At 32.7% G+C, this 23,605-nt stretch overlaps 2 protein-coding genes across 7 annotated transcripts in view; both read left to right on the top strand.

Annotated features, from left to right (window-relative positions):
- LOC117109915 (GRAM domain-containing protein 2A-like) overlaps positions 1–4,756 on the top strand; it is a 90,835-nt gene extending 86,079 nt beyond the window's left edge. For all 5 annotated transcript variants that reach the window (XM_033252388.1, XM_033252398.1, XM_033252415.1 and 2 more), the window contains one exon: positions 168–4,756. In XM_033252388.1, the coding sequence (XP_033108279.1) occupies positions 168–266 (99 nt within the window). In that variant the 3' untranslated portion in view covers positions 267–4,756. The remainder of the gene's footprint in view (positions 1–167) is intronic.
- Positions 4,757–7,386: 2,630 nt separating this feature from the next.
- Positions 7,387–23,605, top strand: part of LOC117109879 (serine/threonine-protein kinase ATR-like) — a 31,030-nt gene continuing 14,811 nt past the window's right edge. Inside the window, exons 1-30 of one of the 2 annotated variants that reach the window (XM_033252341.1) lie at positions 7,387–7,472; positions 7,900–8,095; positions 9,318–9,412; positions 10,450–10,635; positions 10,908–11,078; positions 11,569–11,681; positions 12,204–12,298; positions 12,807–12,921; positions 13,524–13,660; positions 14,166–14,329; positions 15,469–15,620; positions 16,031–16,233; positions 16,335–16,437; positions 16,613–16,931; positions 17,034–17,101; positions 17,286–17,379; positions 17,541–17,635; positions 18,212–18,315; positions 18,448–18,546; positions 18,758–18,933; positions 19,055–19,187; positions 19,742–19,900; positions 20,016–20,112; positions 20,451–20,645; positions 20,947–21,039; positions 21,461–21,562; positions 21,721–21,990; positions 22,111–22,268; positions 22,388–22,507; positions 22,933–23,152. In XM_033252341.1, coding sequence (XP_033108232.1) covers positions 8,004–8,095; positions 9,318–9,412; positions 10,450–10,635; positions 10,908–11,078; positions 11,569–11,681; positions 12,204–12,298; positions 12,807–12,921; positions 13,524–13,660; positions 14,166–14,329; positions 15,469–15,620; positions 16,031–16,233; positions 16,335–16,437; positions 16,613–16,931; positions 17,034–17,101; positions 17,286–17,379; positions 17,541–17,635; positions 18,212–18,315; positions 18,448–18,546; positions 18,758–18,933; positions 19,055–19,187; positions 19,742–19,900; positions 20,016–20,112; positions 20,451–20,645; positions 20,947–21,039; positions 21,461–21,562; positions 21,721–21,990; positions 22,111–22,268; positions 22,388–22,507; positions 22,933–23,152 — 4,128 coding nt within the window. In that variant the 5' untranslated portion in view covers positions 7,387–7,472; positions 7,900–8,003. Of the gene's footprint in view, positions 7,473–7,899; positions 8,096–9,317; positions 9,413–10,449; positions 10,648–10,907; positions 11,079–11,568; positions 11,682–12,203; positions 12,299–12,806; positions 12,922–13,523; positions 13,661–14,165; positions 14,330–15,468; positions 15,621–16,030; positions 16,234–16,334; positions 16,438–16,612; positions 16,932–17,033; positions 17,102–17,285; positions 17,380–17,540; positions 17,636–18,211; positions 18,316–18,447; positions 18,547–18,757; positions 18,934–19,054; positions 19,188–19,741; positions 19,901–20,015; positions 20,113–20,450; positions 20,646–20,946; positions 21,040–21,460; positions 21,563–21,720; positions 21,991–22,110; positions 22,269–22,387; positions 22,508–22,932; positions 23,153–23,605 lie in introns of both variants that reach the window. The other variant, XM_033252331.1, reaches the window with a different exon arrangement.

Here is a 23,605-nt window from a genome sequence, read left to right as displayed (position 1 = left end):
TGATGGTGATTATGAGGATGATGTTGATGATGATGATGATGATGATGATGATGATGATGATGATGATGATGATGATGATGATGATGATGATGATGATGTTGATGAAGATGAAGATTATTTTTTACACTACTGTATATTAATTTTTGTCTTCGATATTATTGATCTAGATACAAGACTCATTGCAATACCTCCACAAAACTGCAACCTCACAATCAGAGACAGAAACTGCTGAAGCCAAAGTAAAACCTGAGTCAGATGAGCTATGACAGTTTTCTTCCCTGCCTATCATCCATTTAAACACCTTGATTTAATAAAAACGCTTCCATGTCTCTTCAGTCAAGACAAGCTCTACCAGTACCAGGGTAGATGTTGGTTACCCAGTAGATTTTATGTGATCGTCGATTTTTGTTATTTCTCAATTACAAGAAACATTTCCAATTGATCTTGTCTTTTGATTCAAAGAACGATTAGTCTGACAATTCTACATCAGTATTGTCGCTTGCATGAAACTATAGCTGTAGTTACCACAACACTCGCAGGTTGGCGTTTATTAGCGTAGTGATGTATCCAGGAATGTTTTATCGCTAAACATGGACTTTTTTTTAAGCCAGTATACCATTTGATACCTCAAGTGTGGACCACTATATTTTGAATTATTTTTCAAAGTGCTTTCAACTTAAGATTAATTTTTAAGGAACTTGAAACTTGTTCGATGACATGCATGTCATGGTTTGTACTTAAGACCCACCTTGTAATAAGATTGTTTTTTTATTTATTGTGAAAAGTAGTAATTGGGCTTTCAATACAGTATACTGTGCAAAAATGAATACAATAGATTAGATGCATGCATATAATACATGCATTTATACACAAAATGCATACTTCTGTACATTGCATTCATATACAGGTCTCCCTCCAATTAAAGACCACTTTTGTGACGGGGTTTTCATTGTCTTGAGCAGCTTCGGTCTTAAATTAGAATAATAAAAACAAAAGATATTTCTTGATTTGGGACCACAAAAAAGTGGTCTTTCTTTAGAGGTGGTCTTTAATTGGAGGGTCTTTCATTAGAGGGAGACCTGTATTACATGCACATATACAAGAGTACATAAATGCTGCATATAAGGCATCCATACTATGCATTTATAGTATGTTGTCAGGGTCCGAATTTTCTCAAAATGCTCCATCAGCAAATAGTTGCTGTAGGCTATGGCTTTACTAGAGCAATTTATTCTTCTTTTACAGCAACAAGCTTCGTAAATTTGTTAAGAATAGGCCTATTCTATAAATGAAATTGTGTAATCCATTGCTAGGCCTGGTGACTCAACAGCAAAAAGCTTGCTGTTGAGCCTGGGACTAACAACAACAGTGGAAGGCCATTTGCTGTCGGTGCTCTGGGAAATTCGAACCCTTGTTGTACATCAATACTCTACACCCATACAGTGTAGGATTCTATCATACATTCATAGTACTGTATCTACCAGGCATAGTCTGATTGAAGGTACACCCTGTTACTGTCTGAAAGCAATGACCCATGAAATACATGACGGCTGTTCTGTTAACTGTTGCTGCCCCTCCAGTAGTTTACATTAACCAATGAAAGGAGACTCAAAGAATATAATGTTTTTTTATGTTGTCTATATGAGATAGTCTTTTGATCGTGATCGAGTTGCTATCTGTATAGTGATTCAGCATGATGAGCTGATAATGATGGCTGATGTACAATAAATCTGCTGTAGGTTCAGTGATGTAATAAAGAGAATAGCCTGAGCAAATAACCAGAGTAGTATCAGGGAACAACCCTGGTAGTATCAACAAAATTAGGAGTGATCCTGTACTCCAAATATTAATGAAATGGTGCCTTTATTATTCCATAAATCAGACAATTTAAAGTGATTTTCACTCAAATGAAATTTGAGCATATACAGAGCACTAGAGTAAGTATTTTATAAATTATATCAATATAATAATATATAAATGTGTATATAAAATGAAATCATTGCTAGACTACCTATTAATGAATTTCTCCATATATTTGTAAGAATACATTGTTGCTTCTAAACTGTAATTCTGATATATTCTTTTTATAAGTGTCTTTCATACTTATCACCTTAAACATGTATTAAATTATATATATTATTAACAGTAATATATGTATATCATATGCATTAATGTTTAATGCTTTTTTGTTTTAAGTTTAATCCCAGTAAAGTTCTTCCTTCTTTGGCATTCCTTGCTATTCTTTTGGAAGCCTAGATATAGTACTCCCACAGAATTCATTTGATGCTATTTAAAAACATAAAATGTTTTGTAATTTAAGCTATCTTTAATCATTTTTGTCTAAGGAGTCATCAATAAATGTTCTGCCAATAAAAATATTATTTTACTAGCACCAATCAAGATGGGTAACACCGGAGGGGAGGTGTTAAGGAGGGGGTTCTCTTTCCATCAAGCTCTGGCAATTATTGTCACTGCTGTTAGTGGGGCATATTTAATCAGTTTCCAGGTCTCTATTTTGGAATTAATGAATTTTGCATTTTCATTCTGGTCTATTGTCTGTAAATCTGGCTTCGGGTGAATTAAAAATGACACCCTGATTTTTTTTTTCTTATCCTATTTTGTTGATAAGTATAGTTTATATTTTTTGGATGAAATATTAATACATAAGTTTAAAACATAAAATTTGATTTGAGAGTGTATATTCATATAAAGTAATTTTTATTTGTGAATTATTTTATCAATTATGTGTATATAATTGATAGTTTTTCTTTAAATATGATATATATCTTATTGAATTATTGCAAATATTCTTTCAAAAATTTATAGATTAGATACTTAAAAATATGAATATTAAATTTTGCTGTGTGATTTTTTTGTGTGATGTATGTTTTGGATAAATCAAAAGACAAGTCTTTAAGACTAATAATGCATTCCACATTTTGTGTATAATTTTGTCGATTATGATAAAATCTAACAATTTCATTGTATACTCTTTGTATTGATTTGATTGTTTCATATTTTATGACTAAATGGTCTTTTACTTTCTTTTATTTTTATACATTCTTTACTTATAATGATTTGATAACTTCATGTTTTGTTGGTTTAGTGTAAGTGCAATTAAAGATATCGTGAATCTATTCAAATTAATGGTTGTTAAATTAATGAAAAAATGTTAATTATACTACTGAGCCTGTATTTTGCTTGATTTTCAGTAAGGAAATTATACTGTTAAAAAAGATATTTTCTGATTTATTCACAAAATGTTTCTAAAACCACATCAGTTATCTACAGTAACAATTGTCATTAGTATCATGTTACTTTAGTCAACATGTTGAGATTTTAATGAATATAAAGTAACAAATATAGATATCAGGAATGCAGGAAGAACTTGGAAACAGCAAGAAGAATAATGCAATGAATATATATTAATTTGAACATAACAGAAGATTAATCTGAGAAAGAAAGAAAAAAAATTCAACCTCCGCCGGAACTCTATAGGGGAACCTTTCGCATACATACCAGTAGCGAACATCCTGACAATTTTACCATGAAGGTGTTGGTGAATCCAAGTGACAGTAATGTCCCTTTCATCTTTGATTAATATTTAATTTAAAATCAAGAGCTTTTGACACTTGCTAATAAGCTAAGTAAATTCTATGTAAATTTTTATCATATTCACCTCGAACAGTTTTAAAATTGTGTATATTTACAGCATATTTTTATGTCGTTAATATTGTGTATATATATATAAAATAATGTATTTATATATATTTTTGAAGCGTACAGTACAGGGGTAAGGCTTGGTGCCTTCCACCACATGGTTGAATTCAGGACTATATGCCTGTTACATTGCTTGTGTCCAGGTGTGTAAATTTATATATGGTAATTGTAGGAAGTTCTTAGAATTGAAATGAAATTTCTCTGGTGTTAAATTTGCTGCATAACTCTCCAGAAAACAGAGAAGTGTGCGCATAAAATAGTTTATAGTGATTGGAACTTTAATGAAAGACACTATTATATATGTGCCAATGATATTATAACTATATATTATTCAAAAAATTCACCATGGAGGCTCTATATCATCTAATTTCATTAATGATAATTATGTCTTTAAGATATTTGATATTCAATACTTGACCAAAGTTAAGTAATAGAACCTTCAATATAATTGAAGCTACATGAAATGAGGGTTTTATTCGTAAAAATTCTGACAAGGGGTGCAAGATTCACCTTAACCCTACCCTGTTTGGAGCAAATTGTTAGGATAAGCACCGTTAATGCCAGGAAATGACACTCATACACTGTAAGAATGCTTTTATAGTGCAGGGTTTCCCAACAAAAAATTATTGGCTTTTTAGATGGTGGAGTCGTAGGAGGTGGGGTGGGGGTGTGTAGACTTCGCAGATCAGTGTCTTATGGCCCCTAGACCCTGTGCTGGCACCACAAAAAATGTGCTTTTTGAGAAATAAATGAAAATGGTGGCAAAAGATTATAATATAATAATTAAGGCTAATTATGAAAATGGTGGCAAAAGATTATAATATAATAATTAAGGCTAATTATGAAAATGGTCGCAAGAGATTATATATTAATTAAGGCTAATTTATTATGCATATCCATATAATATATGCAGTTGGCTTTGCTACTACTTATGTGAAACATATTATCTGATATATTATAATATACAACATAGGGTGTGTGTATCAAAAGGCCTTGTTTATTTATATTTATACATTAATAAATTGCATAATTTGCATTATGTAGCATTGCTATTTATTCTTATTAGGCGCTCAATAATGTATTTTATTTAATTTAGGTAAATAGTATGCTGTATTGAAGAAGTTATTGATTTCATTATCAGTATATTCTGTTAAGATGAGAGAAGATAAATTTGCAAATGTTTGCAATTTGAGTTTCTGATTTGATGACATTGAATACGAATTGAGTAACTGTTAACATCAATATTGAATACTTAATTTATCATTATACCAATAATTCATTCATATAGTCTATGGGAGCAATTTTAAATCAACCTGGCTTGTGTATTACTGTTTTGTACAAATTATAATTATTTTCAATTCCACACCTGCTGTAAGCGTTTGACTTAATTGCTAGATTGGAGAAACTTAAATTCGATAATTATACATTCATACTGTTGAAGGTATATATGTTTTGATATAGAAGATTGATTTGATAGTGCCAAATGATTAGAAAAACAAGAAAAGAACCGTATAATAGGGATTTTAAAAGTATCGTTTCTTGAGAAAAGCTGTCTCTTATACACATCTAGATGTTACTTTATATATATATGTACACACATAGGCTTATGTATGTAAACAGTCGACTTCAGTATCTAGTAATTACTTTCCATTTCTTATCCCTAGAATTTCATATTGTTATTTGTTCATAGAGTTTATTCCTTCTAAATTCATTATTCAACCCGGCTTGTTAATAAGGTTGTTAAATTGTGTGATACGCGAGGGCTTCAGTGTTAACAATGTCTATATAACCGTGCCTTTCATCTCAGGGGAGATACTGTTCCCCTGGGTTTCCACCTTTTCTCACCAAAGATTTTTATAGTCTATTGTGTTTTCAGTTCTTTCATTCGAAAATAAATATATTCAAGAATCTTCTTTAGATTTTGTTCTTGCTGTGTATATTTCGTGAATTGTCATTGTTTCATGTTATTGAACACCCAAGAAAAAATAGAACCATCCGTCCCAGTTTATCGATACCACGTGATGCATAACAAATCAATTGGCTACCACCTGTTTAGACAAGACTTTTTTCACAAACTTATTTTTTTAAAGGTCTTCAGAGAAAAAATTTTGTTTTCTCAGCAAAATGATTTTGCCAAAATCATCTAGGCAGACGAGAAAATAGAAATAATATTTTATTAATGGTTTAAAAATGTAAAAATAATAATGTGTTATTAATGGATTAAACAGTGTAGTTGTGCTATATAATTAAGGAAGAAATATATTTGTCTTATATTTGGAGATTTTAGGGGAGCAGAATGTGTAATAGAAATAAATACAACAGTTTATTTTCTTATGAAATTTTTGTTTTGGCAGAGGGTGCGCTAACTGGCCAAAAATAACATTTAAAAAAATACAAAAATCACATTTTTGGCAGTCAGAGGGTTTGCTAAACAAGGTACTGTATAAAAAATAGTCTTCCCTTATGACAATGAGGCAAATATGGTGGGTGTACTTATGAGTTTCTATGCATTTTAACTCAACTTCAAGATATTAAATTCGTGCTTCAGATTTTAGTGGAGTCAGGATAATAATAATAATAATAATATAGAAATTTATATAGCGCCTTTTGCCAAAGGATACAAGGCGCTTAGAAAAGGTTTATTGTAGGAAGAGGATGCCTTATTAAAAATTTAAGAAACTTTATCTATTATTGTTTAGGGGCCTTAGATTTTTGACAAACACTTTAGGACAAATGTCTGTATTGACAATTGTAGGCGTATCAAACTTTACAAATATTAGACAACAAAAACGGAAGCACTGTATATACCGCTAGTTCTTAATAAGTAGCCCCCGGGCCAAATTTGGCTTGCAAGCAATTAAATTTTGTCTATGAAGAAAAACGAAATAATAAAAAAATATTAAAAATATAATAAAAGCTCACTTTTGATAAAGTAAAAACAAAAATGCAATCCCTGGGCAATGTGCACGGAGTGGTTTTCAAAATGAGCAAGATGGTATAGGCCATAAATTTTCCGTGACCGCTTGTGTAGGCCCCTATAATTTAAACAAAAAAAAACTTTCAAATAAACCTATCTTAGCGGAAAGAGTTTCATCCAGATGTATAACGATTACTTTCAACTCAGCTGAGGTTATCTTTTTGGCCTGTGAGATCAACTCTAAAAATGATTTGGCCCTTCAAATAAATTAATTAACACATACTGTACTTTTTTTCAAATCCTGTATATGAATTTGAAGTGAGATATAATTTTTATCATAACTTTCAAGTACGGGACTTTAATCGGTTTTGATATAGAAGAGTGATTTGATAGTGCCAAATGATTAGAAAAACAAGAAAAGAACCGTATAATAGGGATTTTAAAAGTATCGTTTCTTGAGAAAAGTACAACACAAACTGATCAATGAATGGTAAAGTACTTATAAATACACGCATAGGAACATACCAAATTGGCCTAACTGGGCGGTTCTGATCGTACATTTTTATCATCAAAAATGTAGTCATCCGTAACTGCTACTATTATTTATATTATTTATAATTACTTGGAATCGTCACTGTTATATAAATTCTACATTAATATTATTATATTATAAATATACTGTAGTTATCTCTCTTTTTAACTGTGTGAAAATGGTTTTGCCCATTTTACCTTTGACATTTCTTCAACGAAAACAAACCATGTCGCGCGAAGTGATCGTCGTGTCGAGGCTTGCGTGTAGGCTAGGCCTAGGCTTAGTCTGATTTGATCAAACCAGGTATTTTTGGTGAAAATTGATGTTGTCGTAACCGGCTTGTATAATTAATAATTTGATTGAATAAAAAACAAAAGAAAAAAATATGCTAGGCCCTAAGTATTGTCTGCAATATCAAGGCCTGCTTAGCCTAGGCCTAGATGGAATTGAAGCAAGCTGAGAGAGAAGGGCCTTACTTACTTAGCCAAGACCAGGAAGGTCCTGCATCTCTTTACTTATAACATAGGCTAGGCCTAGAAGTACTGCTACTGCCTTGCATTTAACGCCTTAGCCTAAGGCTTTAAGGTAGCTCGTAGGAGGCAAAATGTGCTAGATATATCCTAAATATTGATTAGACTAATCATTAATGTCTGCTAGACATCTAGGCCTAGGCCCCTAATACAACATTTTGGTCTTGATTGGTGGCATGTATATTTTCTATTTTTGTTAGCTGAAAGCTAAGGCAAGATAAAAAAAAAAAGACATTGTTGTTGCACAGCCCCTAGAGAGAACCTAGACCTACACATCTCATTGGTACTCTGCACATTCAGCATCATGACGGAAAGCCCGGGTCCTGGCCGGTGCAGCAGCGTGCATGCCTCCTTGGCCGACCTCAGAGCCTCCCTGAATGCGCTTCATACAGAAACGTAAGTATGACAAACTACAGAGGTTTAAAACAAAATGTTGCCTTTCAATCACCATCATTTTTTTTTAAGGCAACACTTTTTTATACCTTGTTCAGCGAACCCGCCACCCGCCCAATAATGATGATTTCAAATAAAAAATATTTTATTTTAGGCCAATTAGTGCACCTGCTGCAAGAAAAAAAAAGTGGAAATTATTTCCTTATTTTTATTACGCCCACCGTTGTCTTGAAATCTCCACAAGTAAGAATGCCATGATCCACGAACTATCATGGAAAACTCTGGCTGAAAGGCGCCAACTTGCAAGATTAGCAATGTTCTATAAAATCCACAATAATCTTGTTGCAATTGATATGAGCAAATACTTAATCTCAAAAAATTATACAGCTCCATCTCGCACAGAAAACAGCCAGGCATATAGTACTCCTCACTCAAGTCGGGACTATCACAAGATGTCATTCTTTCCTCGGACATCTAGGGAATGGAACATAATTGCAGAATCTACTGTCCAAAGCACCAACTATTGACATTTTTAAGGGGCCCTTGGCAAAAATTAATCTCACTCGCACCACCACTTACCACCAAAGTGCTATAGCCTTCAAAACTGAAGTTTGCACTAATCTGGAAGAAGAAGAAGAAGAAGTGTATATTTGTTCCTAATTATATAAATTTAAAGCATTTAACCATTTCATTGCAGTGTTTACATTCACCAATAACATTTTATTTTTATTTTTCTCCTCTGTCAAAATTATTTTGGCAAAACCATTTACTAAATTCTTCTGACGATCTTTAAATAAATAAGTTCATGAAACAAAAGGTATAAAAAATGTCACGCCTTGAAAGATACTGTTCATTCATGCTAAAATCCAACTAGTCCTCAAAATTTTATTTAGAGTAAATCATTGAATTGCTCATCTTAAATGTTTACTGTCTGTTGAGCTAAAGCATTTTATAAATAAAATATAGTATTTAAACTTTTTTTATGTAGGCCTTAAATTGGCTAATAATCAAACGATTTTACACAGTAAATGCAATTTTGGTACCATTTAAATCCTGTTACTTTGCAATGATTGAAATGTAATAGATTATATAATAAATAATAAAAATAATTTTCAAATTGAATAATAATGATAATAATACATAATAATTATCATTTTTGTTAATATATCATTTTTTATATACAGTAATTACTAGTTAATCATTCATTGTTTGTATATTAACATAGGATGTGCACACAACCAAGAGAGAGGGCCAAGCTACGAACTGTCCGTAGAATACTATGTCAGCTCGTTGAGGACCATCTTACTAACATTAGCAAAGGTGAGAAATAATAATATAATATAGGGTAGCTAATTGTCTTTTGTGCTTATATTTGATATATAATATATATATATATATATATATATATATATATATATTTAATATTAATATACTTATTTTAGATTACTAGTACCTTAATTGGTTTGCCCAGTCACAGATGACCAGGTGTTCAGAGATTGCATTGGCGGAACCTAGATAGAAATTCAGGTCTGATAAATGGGGAAAAGGACTGTTTACATTGTCACATTAATCTAAATAACAAAGAAAGAAAAAGCAAAGAATATTACATAGTTTGCAAGCTTAGCTGTTTTCTCAAGTATGTGCACACAGCATGAAATATTTGATCAGACGAGGCCAAAAATATTGCACATGATAGATATATCTGTTTCTCACAAGCAGATTTCAAACTGAAAATTAAGCAATGACAGTTCTCTTTCATGTGAAATGCTTTATTAATCTATTTTATTCTCCATGTTTGTAGAGTAATAAATGTTTCAAAATACACATATCAAAGTCTATTCACAATCTTAAAAGTCTTAAGCCTGGTTCTCACGAGAGCCTAGTATCCGAATCGGATGCATGGACGCACGGCAGCTAACGGTTAGTAGAATCCGGATCCTGCTAACCGTTAGCTGCCGTGTGAGAACATAGCCATAGTGTACATAATGAATTTTAACTCCATCCTCCTTAGTTTGCAAGCTTAGCTGTTTTCTCAAGTATGTGCACACAGCATGAAATATTTGATCAGACGAGGCCAAAAATATTGCACATGATAGATATATCTTTTTCTCACAAGCAGATTTCAAACTGAAAATTAAGCAATGACAGTTCTCTTTCATGTGAAATGCTTTATTAATCTATTTTATTCTCCATGTTTGTAGAGTAATAAATGTTTCAAAATACACATATCAAAGTCTATTCACAATCTTAAAAGTCTTAAGCCTGGTTCTCACGAGAGCCCTAGTATCCGAATCGGATGCATGGACGCACGGCAGCTAACGGTTTGTAGAATCCGGATCCTTTTCTTTTAATTCCAGTTTCTAGAGAATTGTCTAAAAAAGGCACACCAGAGAGCGTCGTGATCCTGACTTTTTTGAAATTTTGCATTCAGCAATTTCCACAAATATTTTGTTGTAACTGGGTGCCATCATCTGACAGTGCCCATGAAGTGGGCGAAAAAACAAGTGAACAAGCATCTGATCCAGAGTATCACTTATGCAAAAGTAAGAACATTGGTGTGTATTCAGTTTTTATGTATGCAATGTAAACTAGAGATGTTTATAATATTCAGTATAATATTTGTATGAAATGACATTTAAGTCATAAGGAATGACAACAGCTATAAAATATATTAGCTCTAGCTTTTGTTCACGCAGTGGACTTAATCAGGAGACTACATATGGGGTAAGGCCACTGTGTTGACTAAATTTTGAGCTATTAACTGTTATAATTTAAACTAGTCTTATTATGTTTATCAATCTTTGTATTCCTGCAGACTTGAGTTGTTGGATTTTACTGAAGTTAGTTCGCATTCTTAGTGAGTATGATTGTGAGGCTATTCACCAACAAGTTCAAGAAATCATCTGCATTCTTCTTCAGAATTTTGGATTGAAATGTCAGCGATTGTTCTATGAGCTGACCTCTGAATTTATTGACCTTCTTACAGGTGACTGGTTTTGATATATTACTGACTTATTTTATATATGCCATTTGTTTAATAGAGTACTATATTTTGTTAGTATTTATTAATTTGTTTTTAATAAAAATAATAATAATAAAACAGCATTTATAATGCGCCATCTATCTAGCAAACTATTCTGAGGCGATATAGATAGATAGATAGATTTTGATATCTAGGTAGGTTTAGCCACAGAGGACTTGGTATGAGGTGGTACTAGACAATCTTAAAACTTAAGGCGTGTACACACTGCACCATTTGTCGTCAGCCGACACAATTCCATGGACAACGCAGCGTGACAAATCACCCATCCATGACAGATAATTTTTAATGACAATTTACTCAAAATGCTACCAATAATCATCATGTGGCATTGCATCACCAAGAGGTGGATTTGTCTGCTGATATTTGCATTAAAATAAAAAAAATGCTGGTTAACAGATAATAATATTGATTAATTATATATTTTTATATGTAGAAATGAGTGAAATTCATGACCATAAATTTCAAGGAGGAAACATCAGATTTCTAGAAGATGGCTTAAAATTCCAGCATTTCCAAGTTGATGCAACAGATCTTCTGAAATACGAGGTACTAGAATCGATAAACCTTTTCAACTAGTTAAATGATTAAATGTTACTTGTGAATTATTCAAATTGAAAGGGAAAAAACAGACTTTCTGGCAGTGCTAACTGTATTTATAAAACACAGTGGCTATTGTTACACCAATTTTAAACAAATTCATGATTGGATGCTGTATTGCATATGTGGATTGGATTAGAACAGTAACATGAAAAGTCTATCTTCAATCAAAGTTGACTTGAATATATAATTTATTCAGTATTTATTGCAGTTTCTAAAATGCAGAATAGAGTGGAGCTTAATGACTTGGTGGTTAAGGTGCCTACCTTTCAATCCCAGAGTACCTGTTTTTTTTCCTAATGACTAAAAAAAAACCAATGTACTCACTTACAAAGAATCTTAGTTTATAAACTAATTGGCTGTTGAGTGTGAAAAAAATTAATAATCTTGACATTCAAGGATAACATTTTTCATGAATATTATATTTCAAGCTTAGGTACTATGCATCAATTTGTTACTTTATTTTGGCAGGATGCTGAAGAAGAATTTAGTGTTCTTTTGGCCGAAGCCCAGCCACTTGTCATTGAGTATTATTATAGTTGTTATTATATACAGCTTTATTTGAGGTTTGTCTGATTACTTTATCAATTAATCAACTTTATTTCGGAAACTAGTCCTTGTATATTATTTAAAAAAATGCAGTGGCCACACAATGGAGAGGCAAATCTGATTAGACCAAATTAAAAAATTAAAAGCAAAAAAATAAAAAGTACTGAACAATACTTTAAATCAGTTCATTTTAACTGATTAATATCCTGTGTAAAAAAAAACCAAAAAAAAAAACAGAATTTCTCATGAATTCACCAAAGCAATACATGCTATGACTTGCAAATATATGAGTAGCACTTACAATGCCTAGTAATCTTTTGTATAATGTAAGAGCATTATTATATTAACATACCTTTAGAGCCTTAAGGGTAAATTTGTTTTGTTGTGTCTCACTACTTTTTTTGGGTCAAATATTTATCTGATATATTTCATAATAATATTTGTTTTTCATTATTGCATAAGCAAAACAAATTACAATTCCTTTCTTTGGAATTTGTGCTTATAAAGACTATTTTTTATATACAGCAACATATTTCGAGAGTTGGTTGGTGACATTTACCATATATGTGTCCTGAAGGTCCCTCTTCTGTGGATGACCTTTGCCCATCAAATTGATGAAGGGCAGATACCAGTAAAAATAGTAAGTTTTAACCATTGCTTTAAAAAGCCGTAGGCCAAAGAATTAAGCAATCATAATAATAGTAATGATGATGATGATGATAAATTTTTTTCGTGCTCAAATTTATTTCAAAGAAATTCTCAAGGGATTGAGATAAAAAGAAAACAGCAAAAGCATAAAAGTTACCTGGAAAACCAAAACTAACCAATAAGTTGTACCAACAAAATGCCAAGTGGCCAGTATCACCATTTAACAGCATTTAGCTCAGTTGGCTAAACTGGTGGTATGAACTTAGTTTGCGTTAAATTGCAGAGATATTGGTTCCATCGTTTCTTTCCTTGCATTTCAGCTGAGGACTACATTGCAAGTTTCAAATCTGCACTGTGTTTTGGATAAGATGTTTAACTGTTGGTCAAACGTGCAATATGACCCTATATGAAGGTTTAAAAATGCAAAAACCTTTAGAAAATAGCAGAGGATTGCCTCTTGTATTGTACACTTTTGCTTACTGCAATTGGAGTAACATAGTTTATATATTCTGTTTTAATTTTTATATTACCCTAATAGATTGGTTTACTCATGTAATGTGTTTTAACAGCACCCTCGTTGTTTGTGCTTACCAGATTTCCCTAGAAGTGATCACCAAGCTTATTGCAACCTCTGGGCTTGACTCGCAAGAGATGACAGACTACCTTTTTGAGCTGTTTGCCAGTCTGCTTCGCTATCTTAGCAACAACCATGATGACATGATTGAATTAAGGTATGCTCAATTTCATGAAAATTGAGTAAGAGAGCTGAAGAAGAGAATTTGTTCCTGTATAATTTCTTTTTAGTTCAGCCCTTTTGATAGTTTCTTCTGAAAATACACATACAGTGTATGCTCTTAGGCCTCTCACATAACTATGGCTACATAGTTTGATTTGGCATATATCATGAAATGTTTACCTCCTTAAGATAAAATAGATCTGATCATGGATGTAGTTATGGTAGGCTTTGGTACCCAGCTTTGAAGGTATCCACCCAGTCTAAAGCTATATTTCATGGCCCTCACCCACTTTTATTACCTCCCTTTTCCATACTTGACAACCACTCTAATTATTTAGATTTTACCAATGTTATCACCCACCCACTCTTAAAATGTCTACCACCCACTCTCAGGTTGCTATAGCTACAACCCTTCTGATGTATGCCTACATAAATTATGTTAAAAGGATGAATATAAACATTTGGTTTTCTGGATATTTACGTTATGTTTTCTTTGTTAGCGATAAAAACAAGTTGGAGGAGATGTTAGGCAAGTGTCTTCTACAGGTGTTCTGTGTTGCAGGTGATATTCCTCGCTTGTGTCTATCACCAGCAAATATTGACCTCATGATGCAAACATTGATAGAATGCTTGGTAGAGGGTGCTCTTTTCAGGAGTGAAACAGGTAAGAATTTACCTTATAGCTATTAAACAACTAGAGTGCTGACTAGGCGGAGTTGTGTATGTGTACCAAACAAGATGGCCGCCATAGGAATTGGCCACCTTCAGACTTAGTATACATATTACAACCATAGATAAAAACCGCTGACTAAATTTTATTTTATTAATCATTATTATTAATCATATTAATAAATTATTACACTAGCCTAGCCAAAAAGAAGCCAAGTAGAGTATCTGATTTTAAAAATAATGTACTGAGGAATAAAAATCGAAATTGAGCGCGCTACGCTTCATTGCTGCAGCGCTTGAGCTTCAACAGCAGCTGTACTCAAAACTTTCATGTGTAAATTGAGGGCACCATCGATGCTTAGGCGTATTTTGATTGGCAGGATCTATGGCAACCATCTTGTTGTGTACACACACATAGCTCTGCATATTTAGAACATCGAATGCATTGGAGTTAGCACGCTAGTTTTCTTATTATAACTCTATGGAATTTAATGTTACAGCCATATTGTTCTTTTTATTATTTTAGACAGTTATATGCAATATCCAACATTTTAAAAGCATGAGTGGAGACAGTACAGATATGATATTTTACAATATTTGTTTTAAAGTTTTTTTTTGTTTTTTTTGTCTTGACTTGCTTTTATACTCGTTTAGGTGGTTGCTTTATTACTAGTTTAGGTGTTCATACCATGATTATCAAGGAAACTGCAATGCCATGAGCCTGGTGTAGACATTTTTTTTACAGATATAATGTACATAAACTGCCTTTCTCATCAAAAGAAGAGTGTGATTAATCTTAATTCAAACGTATATGTTTTGCTAGACTGGATTCCAGTCCCAAATTTTGTCTTAATGAAAACTATAAAAAATAAATTGATTTTGGCATCAATGGCGTTCCATATTACTTCTTTGCACCAGTAATGTTCCTTACTGTACTTTTTCTGGGTTTACCTGCGATCAAAGTTCAGCTCGACATAAGTAGCTGTGGTGGCGCTCTCCAAAAGTATCTAACACCAGGAAAAATCAATAAATTAAAGACTTGTGGCAAGTCTAACTCTGTCACTTGAGAGTTAGTTTCCTACCAGTTATATTTTAAATAAATGATTTGCTGATGTATGTGATTTTCCATTTCAGATGTACTGAAACACAGTGTTTGTCATATCCTCCACTATGTATATTCCTGTGTTCCTTCTGGGTACGAATCTACTCATGACATCAGACAGCAACGAAGGAAAGACTTAAACAGCGCCCTCATTCAGCAGATAGGCTGTGCCAAAGCGACTCAGGTTTGTGAATTTTTTCAGATATATTGTATTTTTAAGCATGTATATGTTCCTTACATCAGCTCACAAGTTTGTGCTTTTAGAAAACAAGCAAGAAAATAACATGAAACAAATAAATGTGAACCCAGTTCTGTTATTAGCCAATGATCATTCTCACCCATTTGAACAAAACTCTTCCATCACTCTAGACCAATTATTCAGCCAATCAGAGAAGATATATCATGTCTTAATATACACTTTGTAACAAAATATGAAATACAACTGTTTCACTCAAAACAACACAAACAGTTGCTAAATACAATTTTTTTGGAAAAACAACAAATTCCTGTATTCAAAATATTCATTTCATGAAAATACTTAATTTTTTTTTTTTTTAAGATTAACATTCTTCATCCCATTTTTTCTCATTTCAGTTTTTGGTGCCACCTCTTGTTAGTGCCATCAAGCAAGACCATGGTGGCAGCATTCAATTCAATCATTCTTCTACGTCTGCTTCTGAGAGTGATGGCTCAACTACGGCGACAACAGATGTTAGCTCCAGTAGTGGAGATGAAAGATATGAAAGGATCAAGGAAAGGCTTCTTGGACATACACCGAAAAAACTACCAAAAAAACGGTTTGTACATTTGTTCTATATGAAAATAGGCATTTTGTCATTATGGTTTTGTATATTTTTGGTGTAATGATATATATTTTTGTAAATTTTAATTTTTTAAGGCAAATGGACAACCTTGTTATATCTGCCAAAGATTGTTCGCCAGTCTTTCATGAAATTTCATCACATCTAACAGTATTACTTGAGAAGAATGACGGACTAATGGTATGTTGATTAATAATTGTCTTATATATCCCATGGATATCAGTTTAATTAGAGTACAGTACTTATTTTGTATATGTTTTAATCATTCTCATCATCATCACCATAATTTTTATCGTCACACCAAAATAAACATATGATTTTGATGACAAATTCTTGTTGTTTATTCCTGCAATAGGTTGAAGAGGTTTTAGAGGGTATTCGTAGCATCATTGAAATTGCTAGCATTTGTTGTGCATCATCTGTTACCGGAATAACCCAAACTGGTTTTCAAGGCAATAGGACCACGCCATCTAAACTCTCAAAGTTATCAAGCCACAAAACTCAGCGAAAAAATTGGCTTAACACATGGTTATCAGATGGTGATCTTGGTCGTATTTTTCAAAAATGGCAATCAACTATGCAGAGTCTAATCTCATTTGAAAAGGACCATGTCAGGATTCAAATGTGCTTTAAGGTCATAGTTCAGAGTATCACATGTCTCCTATCAATCATTGGTAAGTTAGTACATTTTAAAAACATGATTTTTGGTAATTATCAGCAGTTGACTGTGAAAAATGTTGCACAATCTTTGTTTATAATATGGTTATTTTTGATAGACTGTTGGTGTGTTTCTCCGTCCATTCAATACAAGTTTGCTTGGCTTCTATCCCTACCTTGGCTTGCGGTAAGATATTTATTGGAAGACGTTTAGAGTAGCTTGATGGTATTTAACAAAAGGCTGTATTTCCCTTGTTATCTACTTAAATTTTGAAGATTATGATGTTCATTATGAATGGTGGTGGTTGTGATAGTGGTGAAAGTGGAAGAAACTATTTAGTTATATTTTTCTTCTTGCAATTATATCTTAGATGGAGTCAAGTTGGCTAGACTTGAAGATCCAGGATGCTATGATCACTACCAAAGGAATTGGAGAAATGAGTTCCAGTCTGGCAGAGAAGACTAGTATGTTGAAGTTTTACATATTATTACTAACCTGAATTTTGTCTACTAATCTAATATGAAAATAAATTTTATAAAAAAATATAAATTATGATATATGATTTATCATTAGAGAATAAGAGATAAGAATTATTTAAAGTATGCTATTATATATTTGTTTTAAGGTGTGCAGAACAGATGTCTATGTATTCAAGGATTGAGTTTGCTCCCTAGAGAGATAGCTAGCAAATGGAGGACTCACATCTTCAGGAATTCATTGGTAAAGGCCACACAAAGAACATGATAGATAGCCATTTCACAACACAAATATATACCAGTAGTTCAAGTTACCTACATTAAGGCCAAGAAAATACTTGAAACATGAAATGTGCAGGAAAATCCTTTGTGTTAAGAACTAAATTCTGATGAAATACTCTTTAAATTCCATTACCAGGAAGCCTAATTTTTTTCCTATACTTGTGCTTCATTAATTTATTTTGACAAACGGTTCAAAGAATGACATTGGCATTGCAAATATATAACTTTCTTGCATGTAAGTTGCAATCCCTTTCATTAAAGCTTCACAGATATTTACATGAGTCTGGACATGAGAGATAATTTGCCAGCACATTGAGAAACTATTCCTACTCTATTCAAAATAGTGTAATATACTGTATACCCTTTCCTACAAAAATGAATATGCATGTAGGACTATTAACCTAATGACAAGCTAATTGGGTTTTAAGAACACAACTAATTTTGAACCGGAAAATGCTAACCCATCATTGTTTACACAATACATTATATTGCTTAATAGATTATTTTTCATACTTTTTTTAAAATTCAAATTGTCTAGGCTAGTGATAATGAAGATGTTCGACAGGCAGGAGTGAAATTCTTTCCTTGGTTGCTGTACAGCTTGGGGCCTAACTCGGGACACCTTGTCTTGGATCTTCTTCAGTAAGTTGTTGAAAATTGTTGTAATCATACTGCATTACATCTTATTTTTGAAGTATTTCACATTTTTTGTACTTCTCCTCTGTGGAATCTGCAGGAATAAGTTATTTAGGGTTAATCTCTTTGTATTCACAGCATAATGGTTAAAGATACATCTCTAAAAGTCAAAGAGGAGTTGGCAACATCAATCGGAAACCTTGTCTGTACTTTGGCACGGCAAACAAGACAGAAAAGGTAATACAGTGAAACACAGATATTTTGAACATTGTTAATCATTTTGATAAATAGTGTAATAACAACAGCGTAAAGAATAGACTGTTATAATAGTAAAAAACAAATTTTCACAGTATAAGTCCATCTGCGTGAGTTATATTTCTAGTTTTTTTGAGATTGTTACAATTTTATTTTATAACCAAGATTAATTGCACTTTATTCTATGCTTCAGGAAACCAGGTGCAAGCTTTGATGAGCACTTGTATATGCACATATATTTACAATGTGACGTGTGCCCCAAGATGGCCACCAAACAGAAAAACTCTACTTTGAAGGCAGCAACCATTGAACCAGACTACATCTTTCCTTTTCTACAATTGATTGAGGGTAGTACAGATGTACAGCTAGGTACACATTTCTATCAATAAAATAATGAAATAAAATGAACGGTCCTTTAAATTTTTACATTATTTTAATACCCAAATACCTGATGAAAGTTTTTATAGAACTTTAATTCTTTCTCTTCCAGCTTTCATCGACAACATTGATAAAATCTTTCGGCATTTGAATCTACAGACCAAGAATACAGTAGTGTCCAATATGCTGAATGCATGCTTTGATCTCATTGAGAATACCAACTACAACGTTAGGCTTGCCTTCAGGTGTTGTTTATGAATTTTGCAATTATCACATTGATTGATTGAGTCCAGGAAGGCGATTTTGAACAGCATCTTTCATTCAGATTTTTAACATCGTGTTCAGGATTTCGAACCACATGCCAAAGATCCTCGGCCAGTCATGCTTAGATACCACAGCTTGCACTTTTGGCAGGATTGGAAGTGGTTCATGCTACAATTCAGCCCAATGTGCAAGTGTTTAGTGGATTATACATTAATAATATATAGATAGATAGATAGATAGAGAGATTTTAAAATTTTTATAGCACCAGTTATAGTTTGTCACTTGCTCTTTACAGCAAATGAAAAATATAATGTTATTTTGTTTAATGGTTATAATATAATTATTATTATTATTATTATCATTCTTCGAAAAATAGCTCATCTGTGTTGGTGTTCGAATGTAATAAAAGTTTAAACTTTTGATCACAACACAAACAAATTTCCTTACCGTGAAATTTTCAACCGTATACCACATTTATTATTATTATTATTATTATTATGATTATTATTATTATTTTTTGCCTGTCCTTTTACAGTAAAACTGTACAGTGCCTTGTTGATGACAATGGCTCCATCAACAAAGAAAACATCAAATCTATCGTAACAAAGCTTAAGACGGCATTCTTATCAGCTAAGTCATCAGGGAACAGTAGAAAACAAGAGACAGTTGTACTAACAATCGGCCATCTTGGAAGGTACAGACAACAAAATAATTTGTTGGAATTAATCAATAAATCATAGAAATATATTATATTATGTATTTTCATTTCAAAAGTTATTTTGTGAATTTGATATGAATTTTTTTTGTAGAGTGGCAGAAGGTGAGCTTTTATTGGTTGCTGTTTTTAGTCTTCTTGAAAGCCTGTTATCGTCTGCTCCACTCGTCAAAGCTACAGCTTTCATCCAGGTACTTTATACCTAAATCAATTTCCACTGTGTTTTGTTTCATGTTTGTTAATTTGCTGCAATCAAGTAATTTCACTATTGATATAGCTTCATGATTTTGAAATAATGTGGCACATTTGTTCAAAGAAGTCAAATATGCCTATATAATATTGACACCATTTTAATACAAAATTGTAATAATTGCCACTCTCAAATGAGCACCTCTCTTGAAAAGATGCTGCACTAACACCTCCAAAGTGGGATAAGCAACACTGCAATTCTTTGTGTGTTTATAGAGTACCAAAATGTAGTCAAATAATGAAAGATTAGGTAATTGAAAGAGAAAACATTTTTTCACAGCTTGAAGAGTTAGCAAAAGCAAAGGGTTTGACAATGGCAGCTTTGTACGTAAAGTTTAAGCATTCCGTGTGTAAGTTCCTGATTGAAGCATTGCATGAGGCGCATTCAATCAATGACAGTCAGAAAGACAACCTCTCCATAATCTCAGAAGTCTCCAGGGTGTTCCAGTTCAAGGATGTCAATTTCTTTCTGGAGGTAAGAGTCCATTTTTCTATATATTTAAATATAATTATTATATAAATACTGTATAATTTCATTGATACTAATATGAATGAACAGTACTGTAATATATTGTTTGCAACTGAAATGAGATTACTGAGATAATGAGGTTAACTACAGTGAGTGAGAAAATTTTTTTAACCTGAGTAGGCAGAGATGTGCATTACGAAGTAGATGTGTGTTAATTCTTTATAGATCCAGTATATATGATATATACTATAATTTTTTATAGAATAATTTCGGTAGAAATAGTATAGAAATGATTGTTTATTTTCAGAGCTCGTTGAAGTTCACATTGCCACATATTGTAAGCAAGGCCACACCAGCAGCTTCCTCTGTACTGCGATTAATTGCAAAGACACTGAAAAAGGTGAATATCAGATAATCTAATACCCCTATATGTTTCTTGGTATCTTGCCTTTAGCTTACATAAAAGGGATGTAGCCTTTTGTCTATTCTTGCTTATTCATTCTAGGCCAATGACTTTCTTTGCTCTTCCCTCAGCTATCCATTTCTTGAGATAGTGTAGCTTACCCAGTCTTTCATTACTTTCTCCTTTAATCAGTTTTAAGAATTCTCCTGTTCTACTCCTTTTATATATTTATTTTTTCTGTATGAATAATGCTGATGCATTGTTTGCCAGATCTATTTGAATCAAATCAGACTAAATATTTACTTGCTGTATGCCTTATTAACTTTTCTTAAGCAGCCTAGCTACTTCATTTATTCCAGTCTTCCATTATCACCCCATTATTCCTCTTATAATCTTCTCATATGTTTGACATCTTCAGAGACACAGGGAAATGTTGGTTGAAAATTTCAAGTACATATTTTCATTTCTTGTAAGGACGTGCATCAAAGCTGAATTGGAGACATCTCTTCGCTACATTGAGGTATTAAATCACTGTTAACCAAGAAATTCTTTCTGATTAATTAATTCCCCAATCCTAAAATACCACTTGGTTCACCCACTACATATGGTTATTTATATTTAATATTATACCCATTTCTTTTTGAATATCTGCCAAACAGTTGACATATTATTTTACAGAGTGAGACAGATGTAGAACTAGGCCGGTTGATACGCATGGATTACCAGAGCCTGCACAACCAGCTTCTCTTGTACCTTGGTCAGAACTTCTTGCAGGTCTTTAATGGCTTGGTCATGCTAGCCTCTAAGGATGAAAACTACAGAGGGCCTAAGCCTATCACTGAGGCTGAAAATATGGCTGACTTTTTGCAACCACGATTACTTGGAATTCTAGCATTCTTTGATTCACAGCTTTTGACTAACAGCATCGCTCTTGAAGATAAGAAACTGGTAAGTTGTTCTTAAAATTGTGTGCTTTTTTAAACAGAATTACCGATTATATATTACCCCAATAACAGTAGTTAAAATTTTAAGCTAAATCTGTACTGGTTTTATTTTCTGTCTCACTAGGCCTTAGAAAGTCTTGTTTCTATTATGAAGCTAATGGGGGCAAAGCACATAACAACAGTGAGGGTTAAGGTAATGACTACCCTAAAGATCAGCCTACAATTTAAAGAACAGGGGTTTCCCGTACTAAGTTGCAGAGCCTGGGATTGCTTTGTGAGAAGGTAAGGGTAATTTTAACACTTATTTTGTTCAACTACGATCTATCTTCTTTATTATCTTTGTTTTAGATATTATTCAAACTCATTTTAGAATATAATTGTTATTTAACATTTTTCCCCAGTGTTGATCTGTCATCGCTAGGCCAGATGTTGAGCCAAATTGTCATTACATTACTCCCTCTGTTACATCAACTTCCAGAGCAGGTTGCGAGTATCTACCATTATCTTATTGTCGAAAACAGGTAAAAAACCATTTTTCTAATTCCTGTACTGTAGAACCAAATGTTTATGTATTTAATATTATTTATATCCAACCCACTAAAGCTCATAGTTGTAGAAGCCTGTGGCGAAGCATGTAAGGCGTTGCACTTTCAATCAGTACGTCGGAAGTCGAGACTGATGCCTGTCACACTGCTTATGTTCTTGGGCAATACATTTTATCTACATTTGCCTTGCTTCACCCAGGAGTAAAAATGGGTATCAGGTATCTGGTAGGAGGTGAATAATTTGGAATGAAATTAGTAGTGCTCATTACATGCATAACTAGGAATATTTCCAACATCTGACTGGATAGATCATAGGTATTAATTCTTTATGTTAGGTAGGAAAATTATATATAATTTCATTGCTTTATAATTGTTAACATCTTTCTGTTTTTGACCCTTAGACAAGTTCTGAGCTGCCATTTTTATGAGCTCTACTTCATGCCAGAAATTTCTGAGCTTCAGGAAGTTCAAAAAGTTCTCCAGGAACACACCGATGATCCTAAAAGTCAGACAGACTTGAGGACCCAGCTGAGTCGCTCCATCAAAGGCATCACTCATGAGAGTATAGATGTCCGGGTGCATGCTCTTTCTAAACTTCGAGATTTGCTGCATGACAATCAGGTGCAATTTTGTTTTGTTACTACAGTTGATCAGACTATCATTTTTAGTATATCTTATTTTTTAATAACTAAATTTATATTCTGAAGTTGCTTAACATTCCATTTTGTAAAAGACTAAATTACAGATTCAAATGCAATATATTTTACTTGCAAACTTAAATTTTTTTGAAATACTTACCTGAATAAACCAACTAATTTCCATTGTTCCCGAAAACGGAACACCCCTTCGAAAAAAAAATTTAAAAATAGATCAGTCCCACACAGGGTGCCACGTATGAACTATCTCCTTAACAATTGTCCTCATTCCCTATTCGACTGTGTTTGACATTAGAGCTCCCCTTTGTGACTAATAAAGGATTAAAAATTTTTTATCAAGAAATTGTTACTTTCTTGGAAGAAGTTTAGAAGAAAAAGCTTCAATTTATATTTTCTATTCCTTGGATTACGAATTTGT

This window comes from Anneissia japonica, unplaced genomic scaffold, assembly GCF_011630105.1.
Source record: "Anneissia japonica isolate Jap-2015-1 unplaced genomic scaffold, ASM1163010v1 scaffold1511_len2985839_cov193, whole genome shotgun sequence".
In the NCBI taxonomy this organism is placed as follows: domain Eukaryota; kingdom Metazoa; phylum Echinodermata; class Crinoidea; order Comatulida; family Comatulidae; genus Anneissia; species Anneissia japonica.
Note: the sequence above shows the minus strand (reverse complement) of the source record. Positions and strands in the feature narration are given on the sequence as shown.